The sequence below is a fragment of the Xiphophorus hellerii genome, chromosome 24 (assembly GCF_003331165.1).
Source record: "Xiphophorus hellerii strain 12219 chromosome 24, Xiphophorus_hellerii-4.1, whole genome shotgun sequence".
NCBI classification, from domain to species: domain Eukaryota; kingdom Metazoa; phylum Chordata; class Actinopteri; order Cyprinodontiformes; family Poeciliidae; genus Xiphophorus; species Xiphophorus hellerii.
Window position 1 is genome coordinate 16,961,987 of NC_045695.1, and position 25,641 is coordinate 16,987,627.

The 25,641-nt window shown below is 45.4% G+C and overlaps 1 protein-coding gene across 10 annotated transcripts; it reads left to right on the forward strand.

Annotated features, from left to right (window-relative positions):
- Positions 1–1,670: 1,670 nt before the first annotated feature.
- On the forward strand, positions 1,671–20,009 carry LOC116715656 (target of Nesh-SH3-like). 10 transcript variants are annotated; one of them, XM_032556218.1, is made up of 23 exons: positions 1,671–1,903; positions 4,509–4,688; positions 6,810–6,878; positions 6,947–7,079; positions 8,153–8,334; positions 8,426–8,478; positions 8,609–8,636; positions 9,324–9,398; positions 10,347–10,535; positions 10,707–10,784; positions 11,182–11,343; positions 12,777–12,842; positions 13,308–13,394; positions 14,678–14,740; positions 14,820–14,945; positions 15,654–15,743; positions 15,860–16,069; positions 16,158–16,263; positions 17,167–17,246; positions 17,600–17,629; positions 17,698–17,856; positions 17,934–18,056; positions 18,429–20,009. In XM_032556218.1, exons 1-23 carry the CDS (start codon positions 1,816–1,818, stop codon positions 18,542–18,544), a joined length of 2,493 nt encoding a protein of 830 aa, XP_032412109.1. In that variant the 5' UTR covers positions 1,671–1,815; the 3' UTR covers positions 18,545–20,009. The 10 variants fall into 10 exon arrangements, with proteins under 10 accessions (XP_032412109.1, XP_032412112.1, XP_032412111.1 ...); XM_032556221.1 differs by lacking the exon at positions 13,308–13,394; XM_032556220.1 differs by lacking the exon at positions 10,707–10,784.
- The last annotated feature ends 5,632 nt before the right edge of the window (positions 20,010–25,641 follow it).

The following is a 25,641-nucleotide window of genomic DNA, read 5'->3' on the forward strand; positions in this document are numbered from 1 at the left end:
TGTGGGAGTTAATCAGTGACCCTGAAGGCTGCGGGGTCAGAGGTCAGGGGTCAGGGGTCCAAGGACCCGGGGGCCGCGGCTCATAACCAGAGTTTATGATGGAAAAGATATTTTTATGGTGAAGCCACTGAGTTCAGATGAGGAAACAGGAGAAAATGATGAAAAGATGGAAAACAAGCCGAGAAAGAAGAAAAATAATCTAAAAATAGATGGAAAATATTCACTGATTAATGAAATATGAATATTCATAAAGGGACGGTAAAAGTTCATAAACTGTAAAAAACAACAACTTGCAAAACAAAAAGGAAACATGTGAGACTGAATGCAAACAAAAATATTCATAAATGCATCTTATTAGATAAACAAAACACAAAAATGCAAAAAGAAGGAAAACAACCGTAGATTAATAATTGATGCAAAGAAATTTACAAAAAACCTGGAGAGAAAGTTTATAAAACCCCAAAAATGTGTAAAACTGGCAAAGAAATCTGCAAAATTGACTCAAAGCTCAAATAGAAAAACCACAGGAGGAAACAGAAACAAAGATGGAAAAAACACAACGGCTGGAAAAGAAAAAATGATGCAAAACATTTAAATTAAGATTAAAAAGAAGGAAAACAAGCAGAAGAAAAGTTTAAGATCCAAAACCTGCAGAAAGTGACGCCATCAGTGACAGAGCAACTAAAACCATAAAACATCAAACAAGACAAAACTTTAAACATCAAATGTGTAAAACTGTCAAAGAAACATGAAAAATAAACTTCAAAATATGAAAAATGATTCAGTGCAAAAACGAATATAGATAAAAGATTCACTGCTGGACGAGGAAACAAAAGACGAAACAATCTGAAACATTTAAATAAAGATTAAAAACCAGAAAAAGTTTCAAAGGATCCAAAACTTTCCAACACAAACCAGCAGTAAAGTTACAGAACCAGAAACAGATTCATACAAATGAAAATATAGAAAGTAAATTCATAAAGACTCAAAAGATAAAAACTCATAAAATGTGTCAAAACCTGCAGAATAGAAAACAGGAAAGTTTCAAACAGAAATATGTGTAAATGATTTACTGATACCTGAAAACATGATCATAAATACGCAGAACAGCCATAAAGTCAAAACCAGATATAAATCACAAAAACATTAAAAAAACTTTCAAAACCAGGAAGAAATATGAAAAATAAACAGATTAAAAAGAAGGAAAACAAGCAGAGAAACACAAACAGATCAAATTAAATCATAAAATATAATCAGGACAAAATGAAGAAACATAAATATAGAAAACATTTGATTAGAGACAGAATGAGACGAAATAAAGATTAAAATGTAAAACAGGATTAAAAACAAACATCAGATTAAAAACCAGGAGAGGATTTAATGCAAACAGATGAATAAATCATTTACTGATGGATTAGAAACGTCTTCATAAATATCCTAAACATAAACTGTTAAAATTAGACGTAAAAGATTTAATGAAGGATTCAAACAGATGAGGAAGAGGAGGAGGATGAAGACCAGGACTGGTTCTGAACACCAGGTCTGCAGCAGCTGGTGGAACCAGAACGGCTCGGTTCTGTGGGAGGAGAAAGAGAGAGAGGGAGGGAGGAGGGAGGGCGAGCGAGCGAGCGGAGGCTCCGCCCCCTTTCCCCAGCCTATAGATGGAGCCGCTGGACGCAGCGTCCCACTGCGAGGACGTCCCTCAGCTGAACAAGTCCTAAGACGGCTGCTCTCTGAGACGCTTAGTGAAGTTGTCCAGCTCCAGGTCGCTCCTTCCTCACCCTCCTCATCATCACCTGCAAGAGGTCAGAGATCATGGTGGCTCTCCTGCTCAGAGTCCTGCTGCTGCTGCTGATCGGAGGGACGGTTCTGCTGGGCGGCAGCCCGGCCCAGAGGATCCGAGGCAAGTCCAGACATCTGACCTGAACGGGTCAGAACCACAGAGGAAGAACCAGAACAGACAGAAAGCAGATCCGATCTGAGGTCAAAGGTCAGGGAAACAAACTGGTGAAAGTGAAGAAAAGAACAGAATCAAAGCTGACGGGTTCTGATCCAGATTTACAGAACAAAACAGCAGCAGGGTTCTCCTGCAGGCTTTGAATGGAAACAGCCGAGTCAGCAGGTTCTGGTTCTGGTTCTGGTTCTCAGGCAGGTGTTGGTCCAGGGTTCTGCTGGGGCCCGGTTAGCAGCCCGACCCACTGGGTTTGGTTTGTCTCCATGCAGACCATGTTCTGGCTTCTGATCGGACCCAGAGGTTCGGTTCTGCAGAACCTGGGTCCAGACTGGAGGGGAAGATTTGAAATATGTTGGTTTGATTGTGGCCAGCAGGTGGCGCTCTGACCTGCTGTGGTTTTTATTCTTTAAATGGTCCGTTCAGAACCAACTCCATGTTTTACTGTTTGGACCTTTTGTTGTTGCTAAGCAGCGCTGCATGACCGGGCCTGCAGGGGGCGCTCTGGAAAACTACGTTCTGAAAACCAACTTTTTAAAAGCTGTGATTTAATAGTTGACCTGTAGGAGGCGCTGCAGGCTGTTCAGAAGAGTTGTTTTTATTTAAAGCTGAACAAATTGTTACATTTGTCTTTTATTATTCAGTTTTATTATATCTAACCAGTGATGCAAAAGTTACTTTGAAATAGTAACTTTAATCAGATTACTGATTACTCCATGAAAAAGTAACTCAGATTACTGTAACTAAGTTACATTAAAAGTAACTTTTTAGTTACTTTCAGCAGCTGCTAACAACAAGGCTGTGAAAATGACGTTGATCTTTAACAATATTTAATTGTAAACTATTTTATAACATCAACAATGTGTCTCTGTTATGTTGTTGAACTGAAGGGGAGATTTTTAATTTTACAGTAAAAAAAGAAACTTTAGTAATTTGTGCAGTTTTTTGTTTTCCACTATTGTCTGGAAAACTGTAAGGATTTTAACCCTCAGCCTCCAGGTTGTGTGTTTGAGGTCAGAGGTCAGAGGTCAGAGCTCCTCCTGTGGCTCCACAACTCAGATGGCTGCACAGATTTGTGACACTTATCTTAATATTAATAACTATAATTATTATTAATATTACCAGTTGCACAACTAAGTAACGTGTTTCTGCCGTCACTGTATCTAAACTGTATGGCATCTATTTCTGTATACTTTGTGGTATTAATACTATTTAAACTCTTAAAACTATTAAACTATTTGTTGCTTTTTTGCTCCATTGAAACATTGAAAATCAAGAATTAAGCAAAACTTTACTTTGAAATCAAAAGACAGAAACTCCAAAGTTAAAATATTTTCACATAATCCAGATTAGTTGCTTTCTGTGACGGTTCCACTGAAACCTTTTCAGGTTTTTAATTTATAATTTAATCACTTTTCTAACTTTTACTGATTATGTTTCTACCAAAGTTCTGCTGTTGGTACAAATTTCACTGTAAATAAATAATTTGTGCATCAACTGGGAACCATGAGGACCAGAAACATCCTGCTGGAGGTTTAATGGGATTCTGGGAATTTCTGCTTGTCGCTCCAGAAAATATGTTCAGATTTTAATCAGATTAGCTGACAGTTTTTATTATTTTTAAATATTCTCTTCATGTTTTCTTCAGTCGATTTCAACCCTTCAGTAAAAATCTTCTCATTTTTGCAGGATTTGCTCCTTTTCCAGCTGAGTGTTTGTCGTTTTTCTGACCTGCAGGGGGCGCTCTGAGCAGCATAATGACTCTGAATACTAATTTATTTCTATGTAGAAATCCTGCAGCTTCAGTTGACTTTCAGCAGATGGAAGATTTTAATGGGTTTTATGGTGAATTGATTCTGAACGCTGCAGTTTGGTTGTTTTCTGCCTCCAGGACAATAAAATCCTGCGAAGCTTTTAGTTTCTGCTGCTGCTCCATAAACAGGAACATCAACATCTGCAGCTCCAGATGTTCCTGCGGTCGATTTCTAACGGCTCCACATCCAGAGACACAGAAGCAAAAATCTGAGTTCAGACAGAACCAGAACCAGAACCGACGGCTGGAAAAACTAAAGATAATCTGACCCGGTTCTGTTCCGGTCGGTTCTGGATCAAACTACAGAGAACAACAAAGTTAATTTACCACCGGAGTCTGTGCTGTTACTAGTATGGAAAGTTGAGAGGAAGGAAAAAATGTTTCCCCTTCTTTAATGACCAATCAGCAAAACTTATGCAGATAAAGTTAGGTGGACTTTTCACCAGAATTTTTTATTTCTCAGATTTTTGATTTTAATTTCAGAATTATGGAAAAAAAAAGACATATTTTGAGAAAAACCTCAGAATTCGGAAACAAAAAGTCCTGATTCTGATTTTAGGGCCAAACTTTTAGTTTTTTCAGTGAACTTTATTCTGAAAAAATGAAGGTTTTGTGAAGCAATTTTAACTTTTGGATCAGAAATTGTAACTTTTTGAAAAACTTGCTACAAACTCGATCACAGTTCAGCCTGGATGTTGGTTTCCGGGTCGGTTCTGCTCACGCCTGCTGTCTGGTTCCCCTCAGTTCGCCGTCAGAACATGAAGGTCCGGATCAACGCCACCGGCGACACCATCGTCATGAAGTTCGTCCGGCCCGGTCCGGACGTGAAGCTGGAGGGATACATCCTGGGATACGGCAGGAGCGTCTTCTCCAAGCAGTTCATCCAGCTGCCGGAGAACGGACAGCTGTACGAGACGGAGCTGGGTAAGAACCGGGTCGGTTCGGGTTCTGGGTCGGGTCGGGTCCAGAGAATAAACCTGGGATGTTCTGCTTCATATTGACAACCAAAAACCTGCATTTATATTCAGTCAGTTTGGAAAACATCTCTGTTTAGTGCTGCCCATGGCACACAGCTAAATGTAGGACTTTAACTAGGCCATATCTATATCATAGTGTTGTAGATAGAAAAAAAATAAATTTTTGCCAAAAACATGGAAATTTCTGATCTCCAAAAGTCAGAAATTTACAAGAAAAAACTCAGAAATTTTGGGATTAATCTCTGAGTTTTTCAAGAAAGAAAGTTTGAGTTTCAAAAGTTTAAAATTTCAAGAAAAAAAATATAATTTTGAAGAAACAAATTTGAATTTTCTGAACTGAACAGAAGAAATTTCTAGAAAAATTCAGAGATTAATCTTAAAATTTCCAAGTTTTCTGTTGCAAATGTTCAACGTTTTCAGCTCAGAAAATGTCCTTGTTTGTTTTTCTGGAAAGTTTCAGACATTAATCTCTAAATTGTCGAGTTTTCTGACTTTTATTCTCTCTGAATTGGTTCTAATAATCCGTCATTATTCTCCGATCTAAACGAGGAACGTCCAAACGTTTAGTCATGTGTCACATGATGCTGCCGCTGCCATGTTTGTGTTAGCGTGATGCTAACTGTCGCCTCCTTTTGACTCCATCATGGAGTCAAACGTTTGGGTTTTGTGCATAAATTCATATTTCTGGAGCGTTTAGCCTGTGGGTGGCGCTGTGGCCTCCTCCCAGCCTCCCAGCGGCTCTCAGCTCGTCCATCAGCTCAGCAGCGCCGCATGTTGACTGTAAATCCGCCGCTGCTGGTGGTTTCTGGGTTTCCTGCCACATCAGACCCAGTGCTGGTGTTTCCTCTGAGCTCAACTGCTGTTATTACAGCTTCATGTTTGAAACCAAAGCAGACGTATGGAGGACCATTCCTGCCCTTAAAGCAGCTGAGAACGTTTCCAACCGGACCGTAAAGTTTGACGTATTGATCATTTGGTTCAGTTCTGATCAATGTTTCAGTTCTGATCAATGTTTCTGTCTCTCCAGGAAGATTTTAATGTGATAAACTTATCATAAACTTTGTGTCATAATTTCTGAGACGCTTCGTAGACCAGAACCTCCAGTCGGGTTCTGAGGTGAGGAACCCGACTGATGCTGCATGGGAACCGGCAGAACCGATAAACCGGACCAGACCTCAGAGGAAGTGCTGATTCCTTTAGGAAGTGAGATCCAAGCTACAGGAAGTGATGTAATGTCATCCCTTTATGTAGTGGTGGGACACTTTAGCATGTAGCGCTTTAGCATTACCTTCGGATGAATACCATGTTGGTAACATTTTAGCGCTACATTACAGTACCATGCTAGCATAGTGAGTTAGCATTTCTGCTAAGTACCATGTTGGTATAGAATTTAGTGCTAGCTTCTAGTAAAGCCATGCTAACATATCGCTTTAGCATTATCTTTCACTCAATGCCATGTGTTTAGTGGTATTTAGTGATTTATCATTAGCTTCCACTATACACCATGCTAGCATAACGGTTTAGCATGATCTTCCGCTGAATGCTATGCTGGTTATCATAAAGGAAGACGTGAAACTTCCCTCAGGGCAGAAAGTTTTCCTTCATTTCCTTCCAGGTTTCACCTGAACGTGTTTCAGGCAGAAAGTAAAGATTTTGTTCTGGAAGAATCTGCAGAGAAATTTCTCTTCCTCTCTAATCGCTGCCATGTGTGCGTCTGCTTAGCGTCACGCCGCCATGACATCATGACTGTCACGGCGCTCTGTAACAGAGTCCAGCCGGTCCCACTGGACCTGTTCATGTTTCCAACAGGCTGGAAAAACTCCAGATGCAAAACTGTCTGAACTAACTCATCTTCAGGATCGGTTACTTGTTAGAGTCTTCATGGTGTTCCAGCTTTCTGCATCAGATCAGGTTTCTGGACTCAGAGCAGCAGAAATCTGAGAGTTTTGTGTAATTTGGCCCAAAGGAACGTTTCTGCTGACGGTCGCTGCTGAAATGAAATGTTTCTGTTTCCATGTCTGAGATCATCTGTCACCAAACGCTGAGCTCAGCCACCATTTTGTTTCAGATGCTGAACCAAAGTACCTGGTGGCCGTCCAGCCAATCCCAGTCAACGACATGAAGAAGCACTGCACAGGTAGGGTTCTGGTCCGGTCCGGTCCGGTCCTCAGAGCCGCCTGCAGTCTCACAGTCCTCTCTGTCTAGGCAAGGTGAACCTGGAGAAGCCGCTCCACCTGGTGATCGGCTCCATCAGCCCCACGGCGGTGCTGCTGTCCTGGGGGAACCACCTGAAGACGCCGTATGAGAAGAACGTCATGAGCGAGTGTCTGGAGGACGGGTGAGGAGTCCTAACAATCCTGACTGGACGTCTCCGTGTCCACAGTGGGACAGAGTCTCATGTCTGTCCGGTCAGGATGATGCATCTGTTGTGTTTGAATGGTCAGTCTGTGCTGAGTGATCGTCTCCCGCCGCCTGCAGCTCACGTTTTTCCTTCCCTGTCAAACGAGTTGGAGGAACCTCTGGAAATCTTGACCCTGCAGTCCTCTGCTGCTCTTATTAAAACTAACGTCAGCTCCTTCAGCTTGGCTGCTGCCTCGCTCTGAAAACCCAGGAGAAAGTGGAGATGCACGCCGGCCAGGATGAACAACATGCTGGTTTCCAGGCTGAGGTCATGACGGCTGCAGACGCCCAGGAGAAACCGCACGGCTTCCAGCCTGTGGGTTATTAACGTCTTGTTAACCCGACACCTTCAGGACGGCAGTCAGTGAAACTCTGACGAGATCCAGACTTCCAGCCGCAGCGTCGGGTTGCTTGTAGACGCTCCGGCAGCTTCAGGATCCTTCTGGTGATGCAGATTGTTTCTGAACGCCGGTTCAACTCCAGAGACGTTAGAGTCTAATTCTGCGACCCAGTAGAACCAAAATGTTGCTTTTAGGAACCTCTGCAACTGGAAGGAGTTTAAGTTCCAGACGGATATTGTTCTAGAAGGTCTGGTGACGTCGAAAGCATCTTTATAACCAGAACAAACTGTTAAAAATACATCAATCATTCACATGAAACTAATGTCAGCAGAAATCCAAGCAAAACAATCCAGTATTGTCCTGGATTCTTTCTCGCTGCTCTGCATAGCTTTTATGTTTTTACCATTTTTCCTTGGGTTGGTCTTCTTGTAGTGCGTCATCTTTTCCATAATTTGAATTTCTTCTACAGTCTGGATCCGTTGGTTCATACTAGCAGCATTTAAACCAAATAACTTCCCTTGTTTGGATTCTTCTCTCAGGTCACAGAAATCTTACAGCATCACTTCAGCTTCAACAAGATGTGAAGCATCGACTCGTGTTCATTGAGTCGGAACAATCTAAGCCCTGAACCCGACATGTGACGATGTGTGTGTCCTCCGTCCTGCTCCAGGTTCTACACCATCCGCTACAGGGAGAGGAACAGGAAGTGGATCTACCAGACCTGTCCTGCCAGTGACACCGTCATCGACCACCTGAAGCCCGACACGCAGTACGAGTTCGGGGTTCGCTCCAACAAGGACGACCGCAGCAGCCTCTGGAGCAAACCGGTCATCCACAGCACCAACACGGCCAGTAAGCAGAACCTTTTCCACCCATCAGGAGAAACTTCTCCTACTTAAATCCTACCATGTTCTCTGATAAATTGTTGTTTCTTAAACTGCAGATAAAAACAGTCAGAAACCGTACAAGCCGCGGAAACCTCTGGCAAATCCGATGGTACGTAATGGCTGCTGGATCTCACTGGATTAGCAGATAAATGCAGAATAATTAGTCCCAGAGATGACCTCGAGCTTTCAGTGTAGAGAGATGAAGTAGTTGAACATTTGTTCTTTGGTTTGTGTTGCAGAAACCTCAGCACCCGTTCCCTCCTCCAGGTAAAGTTCAATCACAACCAGCTCTGCAGCTCTAAGCAATAAATGAGACAAACTGTGATCATAACGTTGCTTTACAACTGAAGAGCAGTAAAGACTGGTGACTTCTTCACACTTCTTCACAACAGTTCCAGTCTTCGGGTGCCGGCCGTTAGCCCCGTTAGCCCCGTTAGCTCTGTTAACCCCGTTAACCCCGTTAACCTCGTTAGCCCCGTTAACCCCGTTAGCCCCGTTAGCCCCGTTAACCCCGTTAGCCATGTTAGCCCCATTAGCCCCATTAGCCCCGTTAACCCCGTTAACCTCGTTAGCCCCGTTAACCCCGTTAGCCCCGTTAGCCCCGTTAACCCCGTTAGCCCCGTTAACCCCATTAGCCCCGTTAGCCCCGTTAACCCCGTTAGCTCTGTTAGCCCCGTTAACCCCGTTAGCCCCGTTAACCCCGGGTCGTCTTGCTCCATCTTCGGTGATTATCTCCTCTTTCACCGTTTCTTTTCTTTCGGGGCGTCAGACTCTCTTCTGGTCCAGGGAAGCGCTGCAGTGACGGTCCACTGATCCCAAAATGATCCAATCTATAAAATCTCTGTGAACTACCAGCATCATCAGTCGGACCTGAGCTGCAGTGGGTTCTCTGGAGGCGGTCCGGTTCTTTTCCTCTCCTCTTCGTCCATAAAGACAGCTTCCTGTTTCCCACAGAGTCCCCAGAGAGCCGGCAGGAAACGGCCCCTGTGCCCGGCTCCGCCCGGCCCAAACCCGCTCACGGCTCACCTGGTAACCATGGAGATGCTTTTCCTTCTTTAACCGTCAGCTTCATCCATTCATGCAGCTTCAGCGCCTGAAAGGGGCGGGGCCTGTCCTGATTGGCTGCATGCTCGGCCCAGTCAGAAGGTCTTGGTGTGATGTCACTGGATAAGAGTAAGTGGACTTGGCCCCGCCCACGCTGCCATCATCAACGATCATGTGACCACGATCCATCTGCCACTGGCTACCTTTGACCTTTGACCTTTCACTGACCCTTCATCTTCACCTTCTGCTTTTTCTGCCATTTTTCACTGAAAACAGAAAATCTGTTCATATAAGAATCAATAGAAAAACAATCACCTGATAATCATCTGCATATCTGCAGAGTTTAGTGAGTTTTTAAAGTCAGAGTTTTTCTGAAGACCTGACGGCTCTCAGGTATGAACCGGACCGGATGATGGACCGGCTTCAGTGTTTGGTACCTTTTCTCAGGAGTTCCTCAGGGTCAGTGTCTGTTCTCTGTGCAACAGAAACCACCTGATCACTGGGTTTGTTTTCAGCTCCTTAAAAACATCGTTTGATGAGTAAAGCTCCACATTTCTCTTCCTCTTCCTCTGCGTCTCTTCGTTTCCCACCAGACTGCATGCCTTCGGTCCGTTCAGACGCAGACGTTGTTGGTCTTTCTCTCTGCAGAAAGACGACACGAGTCGTTCTGCTCAGTTCAGTCCAGGTTCTTTTAAACTTTCTGATTACTGAGACCAAAACATCTCAACTTCACTTTGACCCAATCGGCCAAAAGAATCTAACGATTCTTCAGATTAATATTAATTAAAACGATTAATATTAATTAATCCCAATCAATAATGGAGGAAGTTTTGGTTTGAAGGGTTAGGGTCTCAGTGCTCAGAGGGAAACTTTGAGTTAAAGATGAGTTTCTGTTGGGACGGAGGATCACAGCCTCTCTCCTCTCTGTCCCAGAAAAAGGAAACAGTCTCATAGCCAACCGAAGCCGTCCTGCGGAGCGGCGGACTGCTGCCCTCCCCAAACTGCTGCCTACCTCCACCCCTCCTGCCAACATCACTGTCTCTAACTTCCCCTCCAGAGGCGGTGAGCTGCAGACCACCAGGGGGCCCAGCAGGGCTCCTGACAAGCTTCCTAATCCTGAGGGTAATTTCCACCTTCACCTTTCGTCTGTTAACATCCTCCTGGTTCAACTCTGACTCCGTCCTTCCTTTTCCCAGAATGACCTCTGGTTACTGTGGTTTTACTTTGACAGGACGGGACGTGTCTCCTCCAGTGAAACATGTTTGTTGTGTTCAACCTTTTCTATCCTCACAGCTGCAGTGAGACCTCAGGACGGCTCCTCGCTGCTCCGACTCGCCCTGGCCAATGAGCGGGCCAAGCTCGGCACCTGGGGTAACCTCACTTCCTGTCTGCTCAGAGCCGGCCTCGCTCCGTCCGTCTGTCCGTCTGTCTGTCTGCTCTTCCTGTCAGGCTTCTGGCGGATTGTTTTTTCCTCAGGTCTTCTCCTTCACCTCCATCCCATCCAGCGTCTGCATGTAGCTCACAATCTCTCAGTCATGGCTGCTTGTCACAGCAGCAGCTTCACTGACTGGAGCCAAGATTGTTGTAGCTAAAAGACCCATCATCATCATCATCACCCCATCCTTCATCCTTCTGTTAGCCGAGTTAAGCTCCAGCTGTTGGTCCATCGCTAACGCCGTAGCTCAGGGCTGTTGCTAGCTCTCTGTTTTCCATCGCAGGAGCTCATCAAACTGTAACCCCGACACTGCAACTGTTCTTCATCTTTTAGGTCAAGGCAGCAGCAGAAACGGGAGGCCCGTGATTTCCTCCAGCCCAGACGCTAACCCACTGATCTTGAGGAGCCATCTTGACCCCTTCTCTTACCGCCTCACACAGCGCCACTCTTCCTCTAGATCCAGTAACTCGTCCCCGACCTCTTTGATCCTTGGGGGTAATCTTCCACTGAACCTTTATTCTCACTTTTTGTTCTCTGACTGCACAGACAGACAGACAGAAACCCAACAGCCTCCAGTCATCTCTGACGTCAAACTGCTGTTAGCCTGATCATTTCAGGAAGGTCAGAAGGTTCTGCGCCGTCACACAGACATGGACACAAACCAAACATGTCGTTTTATTTTATAACTTTTAATGATCAAAGTTACGGTGATCATTAAACCATCGGTGTAATCATGGATTTACAGCAAACACTTTATGCTAGATATTCTTTATGAATATGATTTAAGATGCAACAAATATTGAGTTAATGTAACCATGGAGACAACGCCACATGTAGCCTAGCATGTAGCCTAGCATGTATAGTGAAACTGGTTAGCATCTGGTCCGTTTTTGCTCCATTGAAAAGGGAAACAGTGACATAAATCATGTGGTGTGAATTTGATTTGATCAACACGTCAGTATGGAGGAAATATTGATCGGTTTCTAAACTGACTATATTCATCTTCTGTAAATCTATAATCCAGGATAAATTAGCTGAACTTGAACAAGAAGAATCCATGAATAAACTGTAAAAAACAACTTTAGAAACAATTTATTCCCCGTCCCTCTCCTCCACCGTCCGTCATGGCGCCTCCAGTGATTAAGTGACGTTGTTGCAACCGATCAATACTATTAATATCAATCACATTTTTTAGATTTTTTCTGGCACCTTCCAGTTTTTCCATAACATTTTGAACCACCAACATTCTGCAGCATCGGCTCTGATCCAGTTACTGTAGGGATTTCTGAAACACTTCCTGTCTAAGAATCTTTTACTTCCTGGTGATCTGTGATTGGCTGCTGAACCTCTCAGGTGAACAACCAAACTAGTCTTCTAGGTCCAACAGAGACCAGGTCGACCCGCTTCAGCTTCAGGTGACAAGTTGGCCGACATTTGTAAAATAGTTTGTGCTGCAGCCTCCCGTCGCCACAGCAACAACAGAGCAAAGTGTTCTGGTACCAGACATGAACCAGGCTCATCTGGACCGGATGATCCTGAGGATCCATTATCAGCTCCAGGTTTCATCCCGGCTCACATGAAGCAGATGTCTGAGTGTTTTTAAAGAGTCTTATCGCTCTAATCTTCAAACCCAGTGATTCTGCGCTGCAGCAACGTCTTTTCCAAACCGCTGAGGTGAAACTCAAACCAGAGCAGCCAGGCGGAGTGAAATCCTGAGGTCTAAGGTTCAGGTTCTCATCTAAACTCTGCTGCTTGGTAGCTGCTGCTAGAATCCCACAGATCCGGTCCAAAGTTCTGCTTTGCTTTCAGATCCTGTCTGTCGCCTGCAGCAGGAGGAACAGTTTGAGTTCCTCTACAGACTTTGGTTGGTTGTTCTTCTGACGGCTGCTGGTTCTTTCCTCTCCTAACACTCGGCTCTCTCCCAACAGCAAACGGACAGCCGCACCGGGGCATTTCCCAGCCCAAACTGGCCTTATGGCCCAGAGCTCGACTGGGTAAAGAGTCCTTGTTCGTCTTCTGCGTGTCATCATTAACCCTTCACTCGCTTTGCAGCATCTCCATCTCCACTGCGGCTCATGTTGCCGTTTTCGTCCACATCCATTAATATGTTTGTGTCCATCTCCTCATCCTGTCATCCATCATCCTTCCATCATTGATCTGTCCATCCATGTTTGTTGTCTCATGTTTTCAGCTTCCAGTCAAGCTTCTGCTGGTCTTCATCCATGTTTCAAATAATCAAGATGAAGCTGCTGCTTGATTATTTGAAAGGTTCCATCAGTTCACTGTGTTGGATGTGCTGAGGGATCCAGAGACAGCTTGGTGTCGGTTTAACTCTTTTCTGTTTGCATAAAAACCATTGATCTGGGACTTGTTGAAAGCACACAGATGTAAACAGAGCGGTGACAGAATAACCGTCCAATCAGAGCCATGTTTCACTTGCCCTGCCTCTCCTGCTGCAGTCAACAACTCGCTGACGGAGGACAAGAAGTCTGATGTTCCTGCTGGGTTCGGTCGGTCTGGTGTCGTCGTTGACGACCGGCTTTATGGTTGGTAACAGCATGACCCCTGCCTGTCTGCGCCGTAACGCTGCTGCGTGCTTCAGCCGCTCCGCTGCGCTGCGCCAACGCTGCGCTGCGCCAACGCTGCGCTGCGCCAACGCCGCATGGTTTGGGGCTGTTTGGGATCAAGAGGCAAAAGGGACGCGCCGCCAGCTTCAACGCTCCGGCCAAAGACTTTGGCACATCTTGTGGAAAATACTTTTTTCTTGGAAAGTGTGATCATCCCTGATAGTTAGCTTATTTTCAAGAACTTCACTCTGCAGGGCTTTGCACTTTTCCTCACCACAGACATTCAAACTGCTGCATCTGACCTGTGGTGACCTGGTTCCTGCTCTCAGCCTGCTGGTGATGTTTTGATGCTTCCTGCACGCTGGGCGGCGGACATGTTGCTGCTGATGTGATGCATGGCGAGCATCGATCACTTTCCACAGAAATGTGGAAACAACAATTTATATATCAGGCTGGTTTGTGTGAAACAATGGAAAACACACTGGAATTACAGAACAGTTTCCATCAGGACCGTCCAGTTTAAACCTCTGAGCATTTATTGGTTCCAGCTTTAACAGGCAGAAGGAGTTTCTGTCCAAGAATAACAGAGTTTAGCTGGAAAGCTCTGCAGTTCTTAGAAACCAAAACAATTTAAGCAAACAGCAAATATTGGTGCTGCAGCAGCTTCATATTTACACGGCCTGATTGGAAGGAATGCCTCTGTATTGTTTCAAGTTACGAGTTAAAATGTTGCGGGTCTCCGCCGTCTTTCATGTTGCTGGTTTTGCATTCATGCCATTTCGCTCTGGAAGCAACTCAATTCCCTGATTGTGGAATTTTGGCTTCTCCTTTAACAGAGGGGGGTTGGGGTTGGGTTTGGGGTGGGGGTGTAATTGGCTGCAGGTTCTGGACGCCTCCATCAGAAACATCCAGTCCTGTGGCTGCTTCATGTTTTCAGGGTCATTTGGTGTTGGGAGTCAGAGCAGAGCTCTGCTTTGGTTCAACTCGTTTCCCCAGGAGGTTAGAAACACCTGGCTGGGAAACAGACCCACTGCCTCTGCTGAGGCTTAGCGTTGTTTTCTGAAGAACGTTCCCACAGGCATGAAGCTCATTTACAGAACATTTCTGCACCACTTCAGAAACATGCAAAACACATGATCTTAATCTTTTGGACCAATGGTTTCCATCAAATAGAAAAAAGCTGCTTCATGTCTCTTGTATTTTCAGAAAGTCATAACTGGTTGAGCTGTTACAGAACCTGTTTGCTGTTGTTGTTGTTTCAGGATCTCCGTTTCGGACGACTCTGAACATCCGGCCAAATGATGTGAGAAAACCTGGAGAGACCGGTAAAAGCTCCAGCTTCATGGCTGCTGGTTTTACCGCCATGCTGAGAGACAGAAACCTTCAAAATATTCTTTTCTTCAGACAAGGTGAACCGGCCTGAGAAGAGCGGAAACCCAGAAATCCCAAAGTATAAAGTCCCAGCAGTGACGACCAAACCGACCAAACAGGAGCGAAGACAAACCACGACTACGGCCGCCCCGACCGCAGGTGAGTCTTCAGAACCGCAGCGACACGGCGAAGGCTTGGAGGGGATCAGGAAGCTGGAGGGTTCTGGATGCAGCTTTGTTTCTTAAAGGAGAAACATCCAAAATTCACATTTTACATGTTTTAAACTTTCATTTAGTCTCTACTGCTTCTAAAGCGCTTCAAAGAACCCAGCTAGTTTTTCTCAATTAGTTCATGATTGTTGGTGTCTGGAAAATTAACCATTTCAAAAATGTCAGGAATTACCCGTCACCTAGCAACCCAGGCTGAGTCCTGGCCGTCACCTAGCAACCCAGGCTGAGTCCTGGCTGTTACCTAGCAACCCAGGCAGAGTTCTGGCATGTTTGGTCAGCTGGTTTTACTGCGGTACAATGGCTGCTGGAAAAGAGTTTTGTTATTGACTTTCCATCAAGAAACCACCTGCTGCATTCTGATTGGCTGTGCAGAAGGCTCCACTTCTGCTTTTCAAACCTGTACAGTTGCATAATTGTTAATCTGTTTGCAGCCATTTTTATGTAAAAGTGTGAATGTTGAGTTGGGGGGCGTGGCCAGCAGCTTATTTGAATTTAAAGATGGTCAGAACTGATCACACTTGAATCTCATTATACAAAAATGTAATGACCAGGTTTTGTGTAGGCCATAAACCTTTAATAACCTGTTGAAGGAAGCAGAATAGTTTGTCGTCTCATGTCACCATATTTCTGTTTTCAGTGACTCGGCAGGAGAGTTGGGAGGATTCAGATCTTTTCCAGTCTCAGCCAACCTCTGATGTTGATGCAATGGGCAAGAAGCGTTACGTGGGTAAGCAGCAACAAGCAGCAACAAGCAGCAACAAGCAGCAACAAGCAGCACTTCTGGGATTAACAGAACAAGCGTTTTACTTCCTGTTGAGTTAATTGAACCGTTCCCGCCCGCAGCGCCTCATGTGGTTTACCAAACCGGGAAGAAGCCGGATGAGCCTTGCTCCATCACCTCCTCCCTCAACTACTTCCCTGAAGACGAACCTGGTGAGGTGAACGTCACGTCTCCTCCGACCAGCCCACCCGCCAACCTCACTGTGGTGACGGTGGAGGGATGTCCGTCCTTCATCATCCTGGACTGGGAGAAACCAGACAACCACACCACCGGTAGGCCGGCAGCGATCCGCCCAGAGGGCAGAGAGTCTGTCAGGAACCGTCACAGCTGAAGAATCGATGCTGTACCGTCTCTCTGCAGAGTACGAGGTGATCTCTACTGCGAAGGGACCTGATGGAGAACGGGTTTCCATCCTGACCACCAACCAGACCCACACTGCAGTGGAGAACCTGAACCCTGAGAGCAGGTACTCCATCTCTGCCTCTCCAGCCTCATTCCCCAGCAGGTTGCAGAGGTCCAGCGCCTCATGGAGGGAGATTTATCTGCAGCGGAGCCGTGAAGGTTTCAGTCTGCAGCTGTGCAAACAGGCCGCGGCGCCGCGCTCGGTCTGAGCTCTGCTGCAGGCCAGGCTTCATGAATCCTGATGAGAAAAAGGTTCTGAGGACTGAGGCCGGGTTCACCGTTAGGACGGCTGAATCACCGAGAGAATGGGAGTTAAGGTGGATGGCCTATACAAAACCTGTTCATTACATTTTTACAAAAATCATTCTTACAGATTTTAATTTGATCAATTTGAGTTGTTTTAGGGACTCTGTCACTTTAAATCCAAATGAGCTGCTGCTGGCCCCGCCCCCCGCTAAACGTTTACAGTCACGTGTGAAAATGGCTGCAAACAGATGAACACTTATTCAACCATATGTCTTAGAAAAGCAGAAGTGGAGCCTCCTGCACAACAAGAATGCAGAAACAAAGCTCTTGTCTTTTCCAGTAGCCATTGTACAGCTGACCAAACACTGGAGATCAGGCTGGGTTGCTAGGTAACGGAGTAGTCCAGAGGATTTTGAAACGGCTCATTTTCCAGACACCAAAAACATGAACTTAATGCTGGTGTTTTTTATAAACCCTTTGGTTTTTAGAATCAGTAAAAACCCAAATGGAAGAACAGAAACATTTAAAACGTGTGTTTTGTATAATCATCTCTTTTAGCTTCAGGTTCTGCTCAGTCAACCGTTTGTCTCACTGTCAGACGGTTCTGCCTTTGGGTTTGTTTGGGTTTGGGAACCAGAAGACGACTGGACGTTTATTTATGTCCTGTAAAAACGTTCAAACATTTCTGACCGGATCTGAATTGTTTCTCTGGTTGCCATAGTTACGAGTTCACGGTGAAGCCGAAGAACGAGTTGGGAGAAGGTCCTGTGAGCGAGCCGGTGTCCTTCAACACGGAGTCTGGTACGGATCCTCCTCCTCATCAGAGTCAGAACCAGAACCGCTCCGGCCTCCAGGCTGTTTCCTCCAGTTTATATTCATGATTAATCTGAACAACTGGAGCCGCTCAGATATCCAATCCATCAAATGACAAATGGGCCATGAAGGAACTTTCTGATTGGTCCCACTTCACTGCGGCTCAGATGTGTCATCACGGGTCATAAACCGGTGGTGAGACACATTCATCAGTCAGTAGAACTCATGACCCCTCGGTGTCGGGTCCCCAGGGTCCGAGCTGGTTCTGTAGAGGCTCTGGCTCTGATGATCAAGTCCTCACAGACGTAGTTCTGAGTTAATCTGAGTTTTTGTTTCTGCAGCGGATCCGCGTGTGAGCGAGAACGTCTCAGGTAATCCAGGCTCGGTTCTGTCTGAACGTCCCAGCTGGATGCGGAGGCCTGACCCGTTTTCTGTGCAGGAAAAGACGCCATCTGGACTCAGTTCCCGTTCAAGACCGACTCGTACTCCGACTGCCACGGCAAGCAGTACGTGAAGAGAACCTGGTACCGCAAGTTTGTAGGCGTCCAGCTGTGCAACTCGCTGAGGTACAAGATCTATCTGAGCGACGCGCTGAACGGTGAGTGCCCGTGCGAGCGGGTTGGACCGGACCTGCTGACGTCCTCCTGGTTCTGACCGTCTCCTTTCATGTTGAAGGTAAATTCTACCACATTGGAGATCAGAGCGGCTTTGGAGAGGATCACTGCCAGTTTGTGGATTCTTTTCTGGACGGACGGACGGGCAGGCAGCTCAGAGCGGACCAGCTCCCCTCCAGAAACGGTAACCATGGAAACCGTCACACACAGATCCAACAGAGTAGATTAGACTGAGATGAAGATCAGAGGTTCTGCAGAATGTTTGGTTCTGTTTTTAAACGGTTTGCGGTAAGGAGACAGCGGTCAGGTTTCACCTGCTGGGACCCATCAGGTTCCAGACGGGTCACCATGTAACAAGTTAACACCCAAAAACTAGTCAGTTGTCCCCTGAACTAGTTTCTGTACTGGAGTAAATTTCCTTTGGTTCCTGCTGAGTGCTGGGAGTCGTGACCGACTTTCTGTCTTAGTGATTGATCAGCTTCCATTCTCTAATCGATTGGCAGAACTTTAGAGCTCGGTTCTGTTTGTAACTGCGCGTGTTCTCCTGCTGCTCCAGGTTTCTTCAGAGCTCTGCGCCAGGAGCCCGTCCACTTTGGACAGATAGGAGGACATTCCCACATCAACTACGTCTCCTGGTATGAATGTGGAACGCCGATCCCTGGGAAGTGGTAGACGGACTCGGATCCTCAGCAGGAAGGGACTTGTTGACCTGAGCTGGGGGGGCTGACCCAGCCGGACCCGGAGCTGGGCGCCCAGTGCTGTAAAAACATGTACCGGACTTCCTCATCAGGGAACTGTAAGGAGAGAGCATTTGTACGACTATAGCAGACATGCCTTCTCTTTACTATTTATCAAGCACCAACGCTACAGCGATTAGAGCAGGAACAAAGTCATGATAGATCTATTTTATTTAGTGTTAAATCTTTGGAAGCTGGCTCCCTGGATTACTATTTTCATCACTTGTGAGATGTTATTTATCCAAAGGTCTTTGGTTTCATTTCTTCATGAGAAACGACAGGCAGGAGGTCACAGGGTGGGCGGAGCCTCAGCACATACCATCACAACATTCACCGAGTCGACTGGCGGCTCACCAGTACGACCAGTTAACTATAACAGTCAGGTCACAGGTTCAAAGGTCATCCTGTTGACGCCATTTCTGATACATGTGGATACTTCCTGGTAACTTCACTGATCTACAGGTGCATGATGTTGATGCAGCTATTCTCTAAACCAGTCATCATGCAGCTCTGCTTCTGTAAAATGGGATTTGATGCTTAAAGCACAACAGCTACACATTGAATGTGTCGCTCAGATGTTGGGGGAAAATCTTCTACGCTTGCGTTTTGCACAGGACAAATCTCTGTATAAGACTTTATATGGACAGAGTGTCGTTTCTACACAGATTAGCAGATTTAACTCTGACTGGGGTCAGGCAGGCCTCCACTTCCTACCATGCTAACAGGATGGAAAGGCTTTAGCTAGCTGCTAGCTAACAGGTTTTATTGTTACTGTTCAATAGCAATAAGCTAAAGCAGCAGTGGTGTAGCTACTACTGCTCAGCTAGCTGCTAGCTAAGGAGTTTTATTGACACTGTTCAATCACAGGAAGCTAATGTTGCAGCCATGTAGCTAATGCCACTTAGCTAGCTGTTAGCTGAAAGGCTTTATTGTTATCGTTCAATAGCAACAAGCTAACGCTGCAGTGGTGTAGCTACTACTGCTCAGCTAGCTGCTAGCTAAGGAGTTTATTGTTATCCATCATGTCTTTTAACTCCTGAATCTAAAAGATTCTAAGTTCTGTAACCGATCAGCCGCTTCGTTGTCCAGAAGTAAAACGAGACGTGAGCTTCTGGGACCCAGATCCATTTTTAATTAGCTGCCCTGTTCAACATGGAGGAACCTGGAGGCTTTCATTCGGTGTTCAATAACAGATGCAGGTCATTTTTCTACATGCTGTATTCCAGTCCTGCTGGACCGGACCGTTCAACATGGCTGCCGCTCTCAGCTGCAGCCTGACTCATGCTCAGACACAGGAGACAGCTTTGGAAGAAAGTCACAATGTGTTGTTGGTGATTTTTATAAATGTGTTTGTTACTGTGTTGTTTTTCAATAATAAAATGTTTTGGTTTCTTTTTTTACATAATGTGTCTTGTATAAGCTGCCTTCTACACAAAGACCTCATCTATTCACACAATAAAGTCGTCTGTGGTCGGGTTGGAAGACGTGGAGAAGCCAACTCAACATGTTTTCCAGGCTTGTCTGATGGCTTTCATTTAATGCTTCATATAAGCACTGGACCTAAAACCACAGTTTCCACTGTAAAGGCTCCAACCGCCATGCCAGTGGAGCTGGAGCTCCGGAGAAACTCAGAGGATCAGATTGAAGGAGCCCAGAGCCAGAGAACCGTCTGCGAGCCGGTCCAGTTTGTGGTTCTGTCAGTAAATCATGTAGAGACTCCAACAGCAGCAACTTCAGAAAACAAGCAAACCGTCAATTATTTTCAACTTTTAGAAAAAATATACAACGAATATAAAGAGATTAATGAGAACAAGTCCATAAAAGCAGCAACTCCACCTAAAACCAAAATCAAATCACTGCCTGGGTGGGGTTGGGGGGTTTTAGGAGTTTTGGGGGTTTTAGTAGTTTTGGGGGAGGGTTAACACTATAAACAGCCACAGGTTTCCTCCATCAGCAGATCAGGAGATGGTTCTGGACCAGCTGGATCCGTGACCCGGCTCAGATATCAGACCCACCAGTTTGACGCTGGTATATCAGAAACTCTTCTCAACCTCCACTGTGTTTACCATGCATGGCGGCCATATTGGATCCAGGAGATATGGAAATCTCTCCATTAATGAATTTATTGAAGCGAAAGGTTTGGATGAATTTTTATTTTGAAAGGCAAAAATACGTCAAACACACGTTTATCAAGCATAAATATTGTTCTGTTCATCCATCGGTGACGTCATGAGTCATTTATCCGCCATCACTGGGTTTATGAAGAGCCGCTCAGCTGAGGAAATGAAGACCAAATGCTTCCGGTGCCAGTGAAGCTGGACTGTAAGCCCAGAACCTGTCCGTCAGAATGTTGCCATGACAACGTCCTGAGTGGGAAACGGGCCGGAGAACCAGCACCTGCAGCCGCCGAACCTCAGCGGTAACGTAGCAACAGGTGACGTCATTCTCAAAAAAAAGTGAACTCTGGTGCAGTTAGAATGAATATGGAAACGCCAAGCGGACTTCAGCGCATGGCATTCTGGGTAAATATAACCAAAACAAACATGCTAGCCTAGCGCTAGCAGGAGAAGTTTCTCATGGTCTTTAGCCAAAGACAAAAACTGCTGACGCCTCCATCTTGTTTCCATTTGGTACAGAAGGAAGTTGTGCTCAGTTTATTAAGTGGTTGTTGGTGCAGCGCCCCCACAGGCCAGGAGGGGAACAGGTTGGTTTGACTCAGAGAACCACAGCAGCTGGAGGTGGAGCAGATGTTCCAGTTCTGGTCCCAAATCAGAGCAACTTTACTGGATCATCAGGAGGGAAAACACAAAACCTGTAAAAACCATCAAATCTAAATGTTGATCTGAGAACGGTGAGAGTGGATCTGCTGAGGTTCAGGAACAGAGCAGGTCATCGCCGCGACCTCCGACCTCCTGGTGAGGTCTGAGTCTACGGCCGTCCTGATCTGATGATGATGAGACCCATAAACATGACGGAGCTGAAAAACGGGAGTCGTCAACGTCGGAGAGCCTCAGGGAGGAAAGAAAATGAAGAAGTGACTCAGTTCAGTGAAACTGGACCTGCAGGTCTTAAATCAGAGATCCAGAGTAATCAGGAGGTTCTGGACAACATGGAGGTCTAACAGAAGGTGCTGGGACCAGTCCGGGCCGGGGCCGGTCAGGGTTCTGCAGAGTAAAGAGGTGAAAATGGCTGCCACTCTGATGAGTCAGTTCCTGGTGGAAGAACCGCTCTGCAGTCCGATACTCCTGGATGTTATGGTTCTGCGGTTTCTTCCTCCAAACTCCAGAGGAAACCCAAAACACTTCATGACTCAGACCGACCAGAACCAGATCCAGGTGTCTGAAATCAGAACCGGGTCCACATGGGACCCACCCTGTGGGAACGGGTCGGTCCAAACCTGCACTGCTGCCAGTTTGAATGTTTTCCTTCCAGAAAAGTTGTTTTTGTTTTTGTCTTTATTTATTTTCATGGGACTGAACTGAGTTTCTCTTTGTTCTGGATTTTTGGATAAATTCTTCAGAATTTTCACTTTGACCATAAAACTCACTGGTTTTTCATCCTAACTTGATTTATGTGAACCAGTTAGCTCCATGTTGACCTGCTGACCTTTGCTGGATCACAGACAGTCAGTTCCTGTTAAATAATAAACAGCTCAACACTTCGGATCAGAACCATAAAACGACCGTTTGGACTCTGGTTCTGTTGATGCTTCCACATAAATTTCAGGTATTTGTTCTGTTCTGTGAGGCTGACCCAGTTTAAACCGGTCCGGTGACGTCCTGGGAACCGCTGCTGGCCCGGCTGGGTCCAATGAGCCGGTTTTCCTGTTTCTCTTCGTCCGTTTAGGAAGTTTTATGTCTTCGGGGGTTTGGTGGTTAATTGGTTCCGCGTCCTGCAGAAGCTTGTATCAGAACATCTGTTTGGACCTGGCGCTGGTGCCGGTTCTGGAGTTTGCAGCCGAACGTTCTGTTCTTTATCATGCTGCTGGTTGTGATAAATGTTCCTCGGAGCCCAGATGTTCTGAACGGGTTCCCAGCGCCGTTCTTCTCGTCTGTCACAGATTCTGTTTGTCGTCCTGCTCTGACCCGTCTTGTTCATGTTCTGCATCATTAATAATCTTTCAGTGGCTCTTCCTGTCGCTTCATGGATGCCTTGTTCCTCTTTATGGTGCAGTCAGGCGTTTGGAGCCGATCATTGGACTCCTAACGTTACGAACTCCTCCGGGTTGAGGCAGAACCTCAACGGTTCCTCCTGGCCCAGATGTTGGACTCGGTCTGCTTTGGTTTCTAGATGTTACTTGGTGTTTGGACTTGGCAGGTTGAAACGGGTCTAGTTTGGTTTTACTCTGAATTTCCTCTCCACATTCTCAACATCGGAGCCTTTCTGCTCTGATCCATTGGGAGGAAGTCGGATCAGTTAAAATGTGTTTTTAACTTTTCTGCCATCTTGCTCTTCCTGTTTCTTGTTGGTCTTGAGAAAATCCGTTTTTGTCAGAGAACTGGAGCTTGGTTGAATTTACCATAAATGTATCTGCTGTGACTTTCATCAGAACCTGAAACCACTGGTGGGCTAATTAAGAAGCTAACTATGCTAATGCTAAAGTGCTAACCAGAAACACTGGTTCCAATGATACTGAAGTGCTACCACAACATAGCATTTAGCAGAACCTCATGCTAAAGAGCTAACATGCTAATGAAACATGATATTTTTGAACGGATCTGTTGGGTTTTGATAACTTTGCTCCTGAATTTGATCATTTTACAGTTTCAGTCAGAAAACTTGTAGAAAATCAGTAAATATTAAACTGTTTACTGTAGAACTACAGCAATGCATTCTGGGTATTGGCTGCACAACATGAGGACAGGAAACTGAACTGCTGCGTAAAGACTTCAAAATAAGAGCATAAATGTAATTCTTTACAGTCGATAACCAAACCTTCAGAGTAACTTTGTTCAGTTTTAAGGTTAAAAACTGTAAATTGAAGCTTTAGAGTTTTTATGGAAAGATGAATTTAAGGGAAGTTAAACGTTTTCAAAGTTGTGATAAACAGCGTCTGTCGTATGAAGACGTTCTTCTTCAGGACTTTAGAAGTTGGACTGTTTCTCAGGGTCTTGGTACTGGAGGGTTTCCTCTCTGCTGTGGTGATCTAGGAATCCATCTGAAGATCTTCTCTCCTCCCCTGATCCGACGAGTCGGTACTGCAGTTCTCCCTCCAGTTTGTCGTCTGATTGGACGGCTTCGGTTTTCTCCATCTGGATTCCACATCGGATCACTTGGAGTCATAAATAACGATGAGATGAATCTTCTTTGTTCCTCGTTTCTCTCGTCGTCGTCTTCCTCCCTCGGGTTCCTCTGACAGATGAGTTACGAGGCTGAAGATCCCTGGGATTCCCTTGTTTTAGGAAAAGTTGCCGTGGAGCCGATGTTTGGGCGGATGTTTGGGTGGATGTTTGGGCGGATGTTTGGGTGGATGTTTGGGTGGATGTTTGGACGGATGTTTGGGTGGACGAGACACGGCGTTTCAGCAGAGGAAGCCCTGAGGAAGGATGACGCCGGTTCCGCCCAGACCACACACGGTTATGTTGAGTTTCTGGAGACCTGCTGTTGTTGTTTGGTTGCAGGTCATAAGTGAGAACATGGAGCATCTGTTGGGTCTCTGCTGTGACGGGCCCCATCGGTCAGGACCAGGCGTGGCCCATCGGTTCAGGTTGAATTTCTGTAGAAAACCTTTGTCTTCATTGTTGCTGTAACTAGATTCAGACTTGTTGTCATTTGAAATGTGTCATTTGGACATTTTGTTTCAGCTTGACTCTAAATCCACATTTTAAGAGCATTTTTATGTCTCTGGGCCCTTTAAGACTCATAAAACACCAGCTGTGTGTTGCTTTTAGGGCATATTATGCTCTAAAATACGCAGGACTCTGCAGTTTTATCGCTAAGACAGATTAATTCATTCTGAATCCTTCAACAGAACCGAGCCACCAGTTGTTAAAAAGCAGAGAGCGGAGGACTGAAGGTACGGGACACGCACTGTCTCATCCATCCATCCAGTTCCTCCATCCAGATGGCTGCAGGTGGAACTGGCTTGTTTTGTTCTTTCTACTTGGGTCTGTTTTCAGTTTGGTGTTCTTGATCCGATCTGTTCCAGTAAAAAGTCCTGATGCAGCAGGTCGACCTGCTGCAGAGATGAAGCTCGGATCATATCTGGCGTCAGGCTCTGATGGAGGCTGATGACCCGGATCAGGCAGATCAAACCAGTTTCATTTGGTATCGGTTCTGAAGGATCCTCTGTGGATCGGTCCAGATTCCTTGGATGACTTGACTGTAACTCTGGTATTAAAACATTTTGAGCGTTTTTCTTCCTCTGTTTCTGGCAGCAACTTCACGTGTTTTTGATGTCTGGAAAACGAGCCGTTTCAAAAAAAAACCCAGAATGTAACGTCACAAATCAGCAGGCGCTGCCTGTTACCTAGCAACGACAGCAAACCCCATACTGTCACCTAGCAACCACAGCTGAGCTCCAAGACTTTGCGATGTACAATGGCTGCTGGAAAAGACAAGAGCTCTGTTGTTGACTAACCATCCAGAAACTACTTCCTGTGTTCCTGTTGGTTGTGCAGGAGGCTCCACTTCTGCTTTTCAAAGATGACGGTTGCATAATTGGAAGTATTTCTTTTGTTGAACAGATGACTTTTAAAATGTAAAAACTGGACAATTTATGTCCAGAGTAAAAAATTATAAACTTCCAGACAATATTCAGAAACACTTTGTGACAGAGATGATGTCATAATTAAATAGGAGACGGAAACTGTAAAAAATTAGAACAACCAAAAACACATTTAGTATCTGTGTGAGGTAGATCTATAGAAAACAAAGTACAAACATTAAAACTCCAGAACTGAAGTGACTGGATGAAAGTTTCTGATCAACATATTTCATTTACTTGATGGTAAAATTAAAAGTTTATTGTTTGCTCCATAATTGCTGCTTGTATGAAGTTTTAGGATCTGAAGCTCTTTGATTTTCTGCTGT

Bases quoted from the DNA above. Each gene is read 5' to 3' on its own strand.
- LOC116715656 (XM_032556218.1), top strand. From the start codon at position 1,816: ATGGTGGCTCTCCTGCTCAGAGTCCTGCTGCTGCTGCTGATCGGAGGG. The intron at 12,843-13,307 runs GTAAAGAGTCCT...CTCCTGCTGCAG, and splicing joins ATGGCCCAGAGCTCGACTGG to TCAACAACTCGCTGACGGAG. The intron at 17,857-17,933 runs GTGAGTGCCCGT...TTCATGTTGAAG, and splicing joins TCTGAGCGACGCGCTGAACG to GTAAATTCTACCACATTGGA.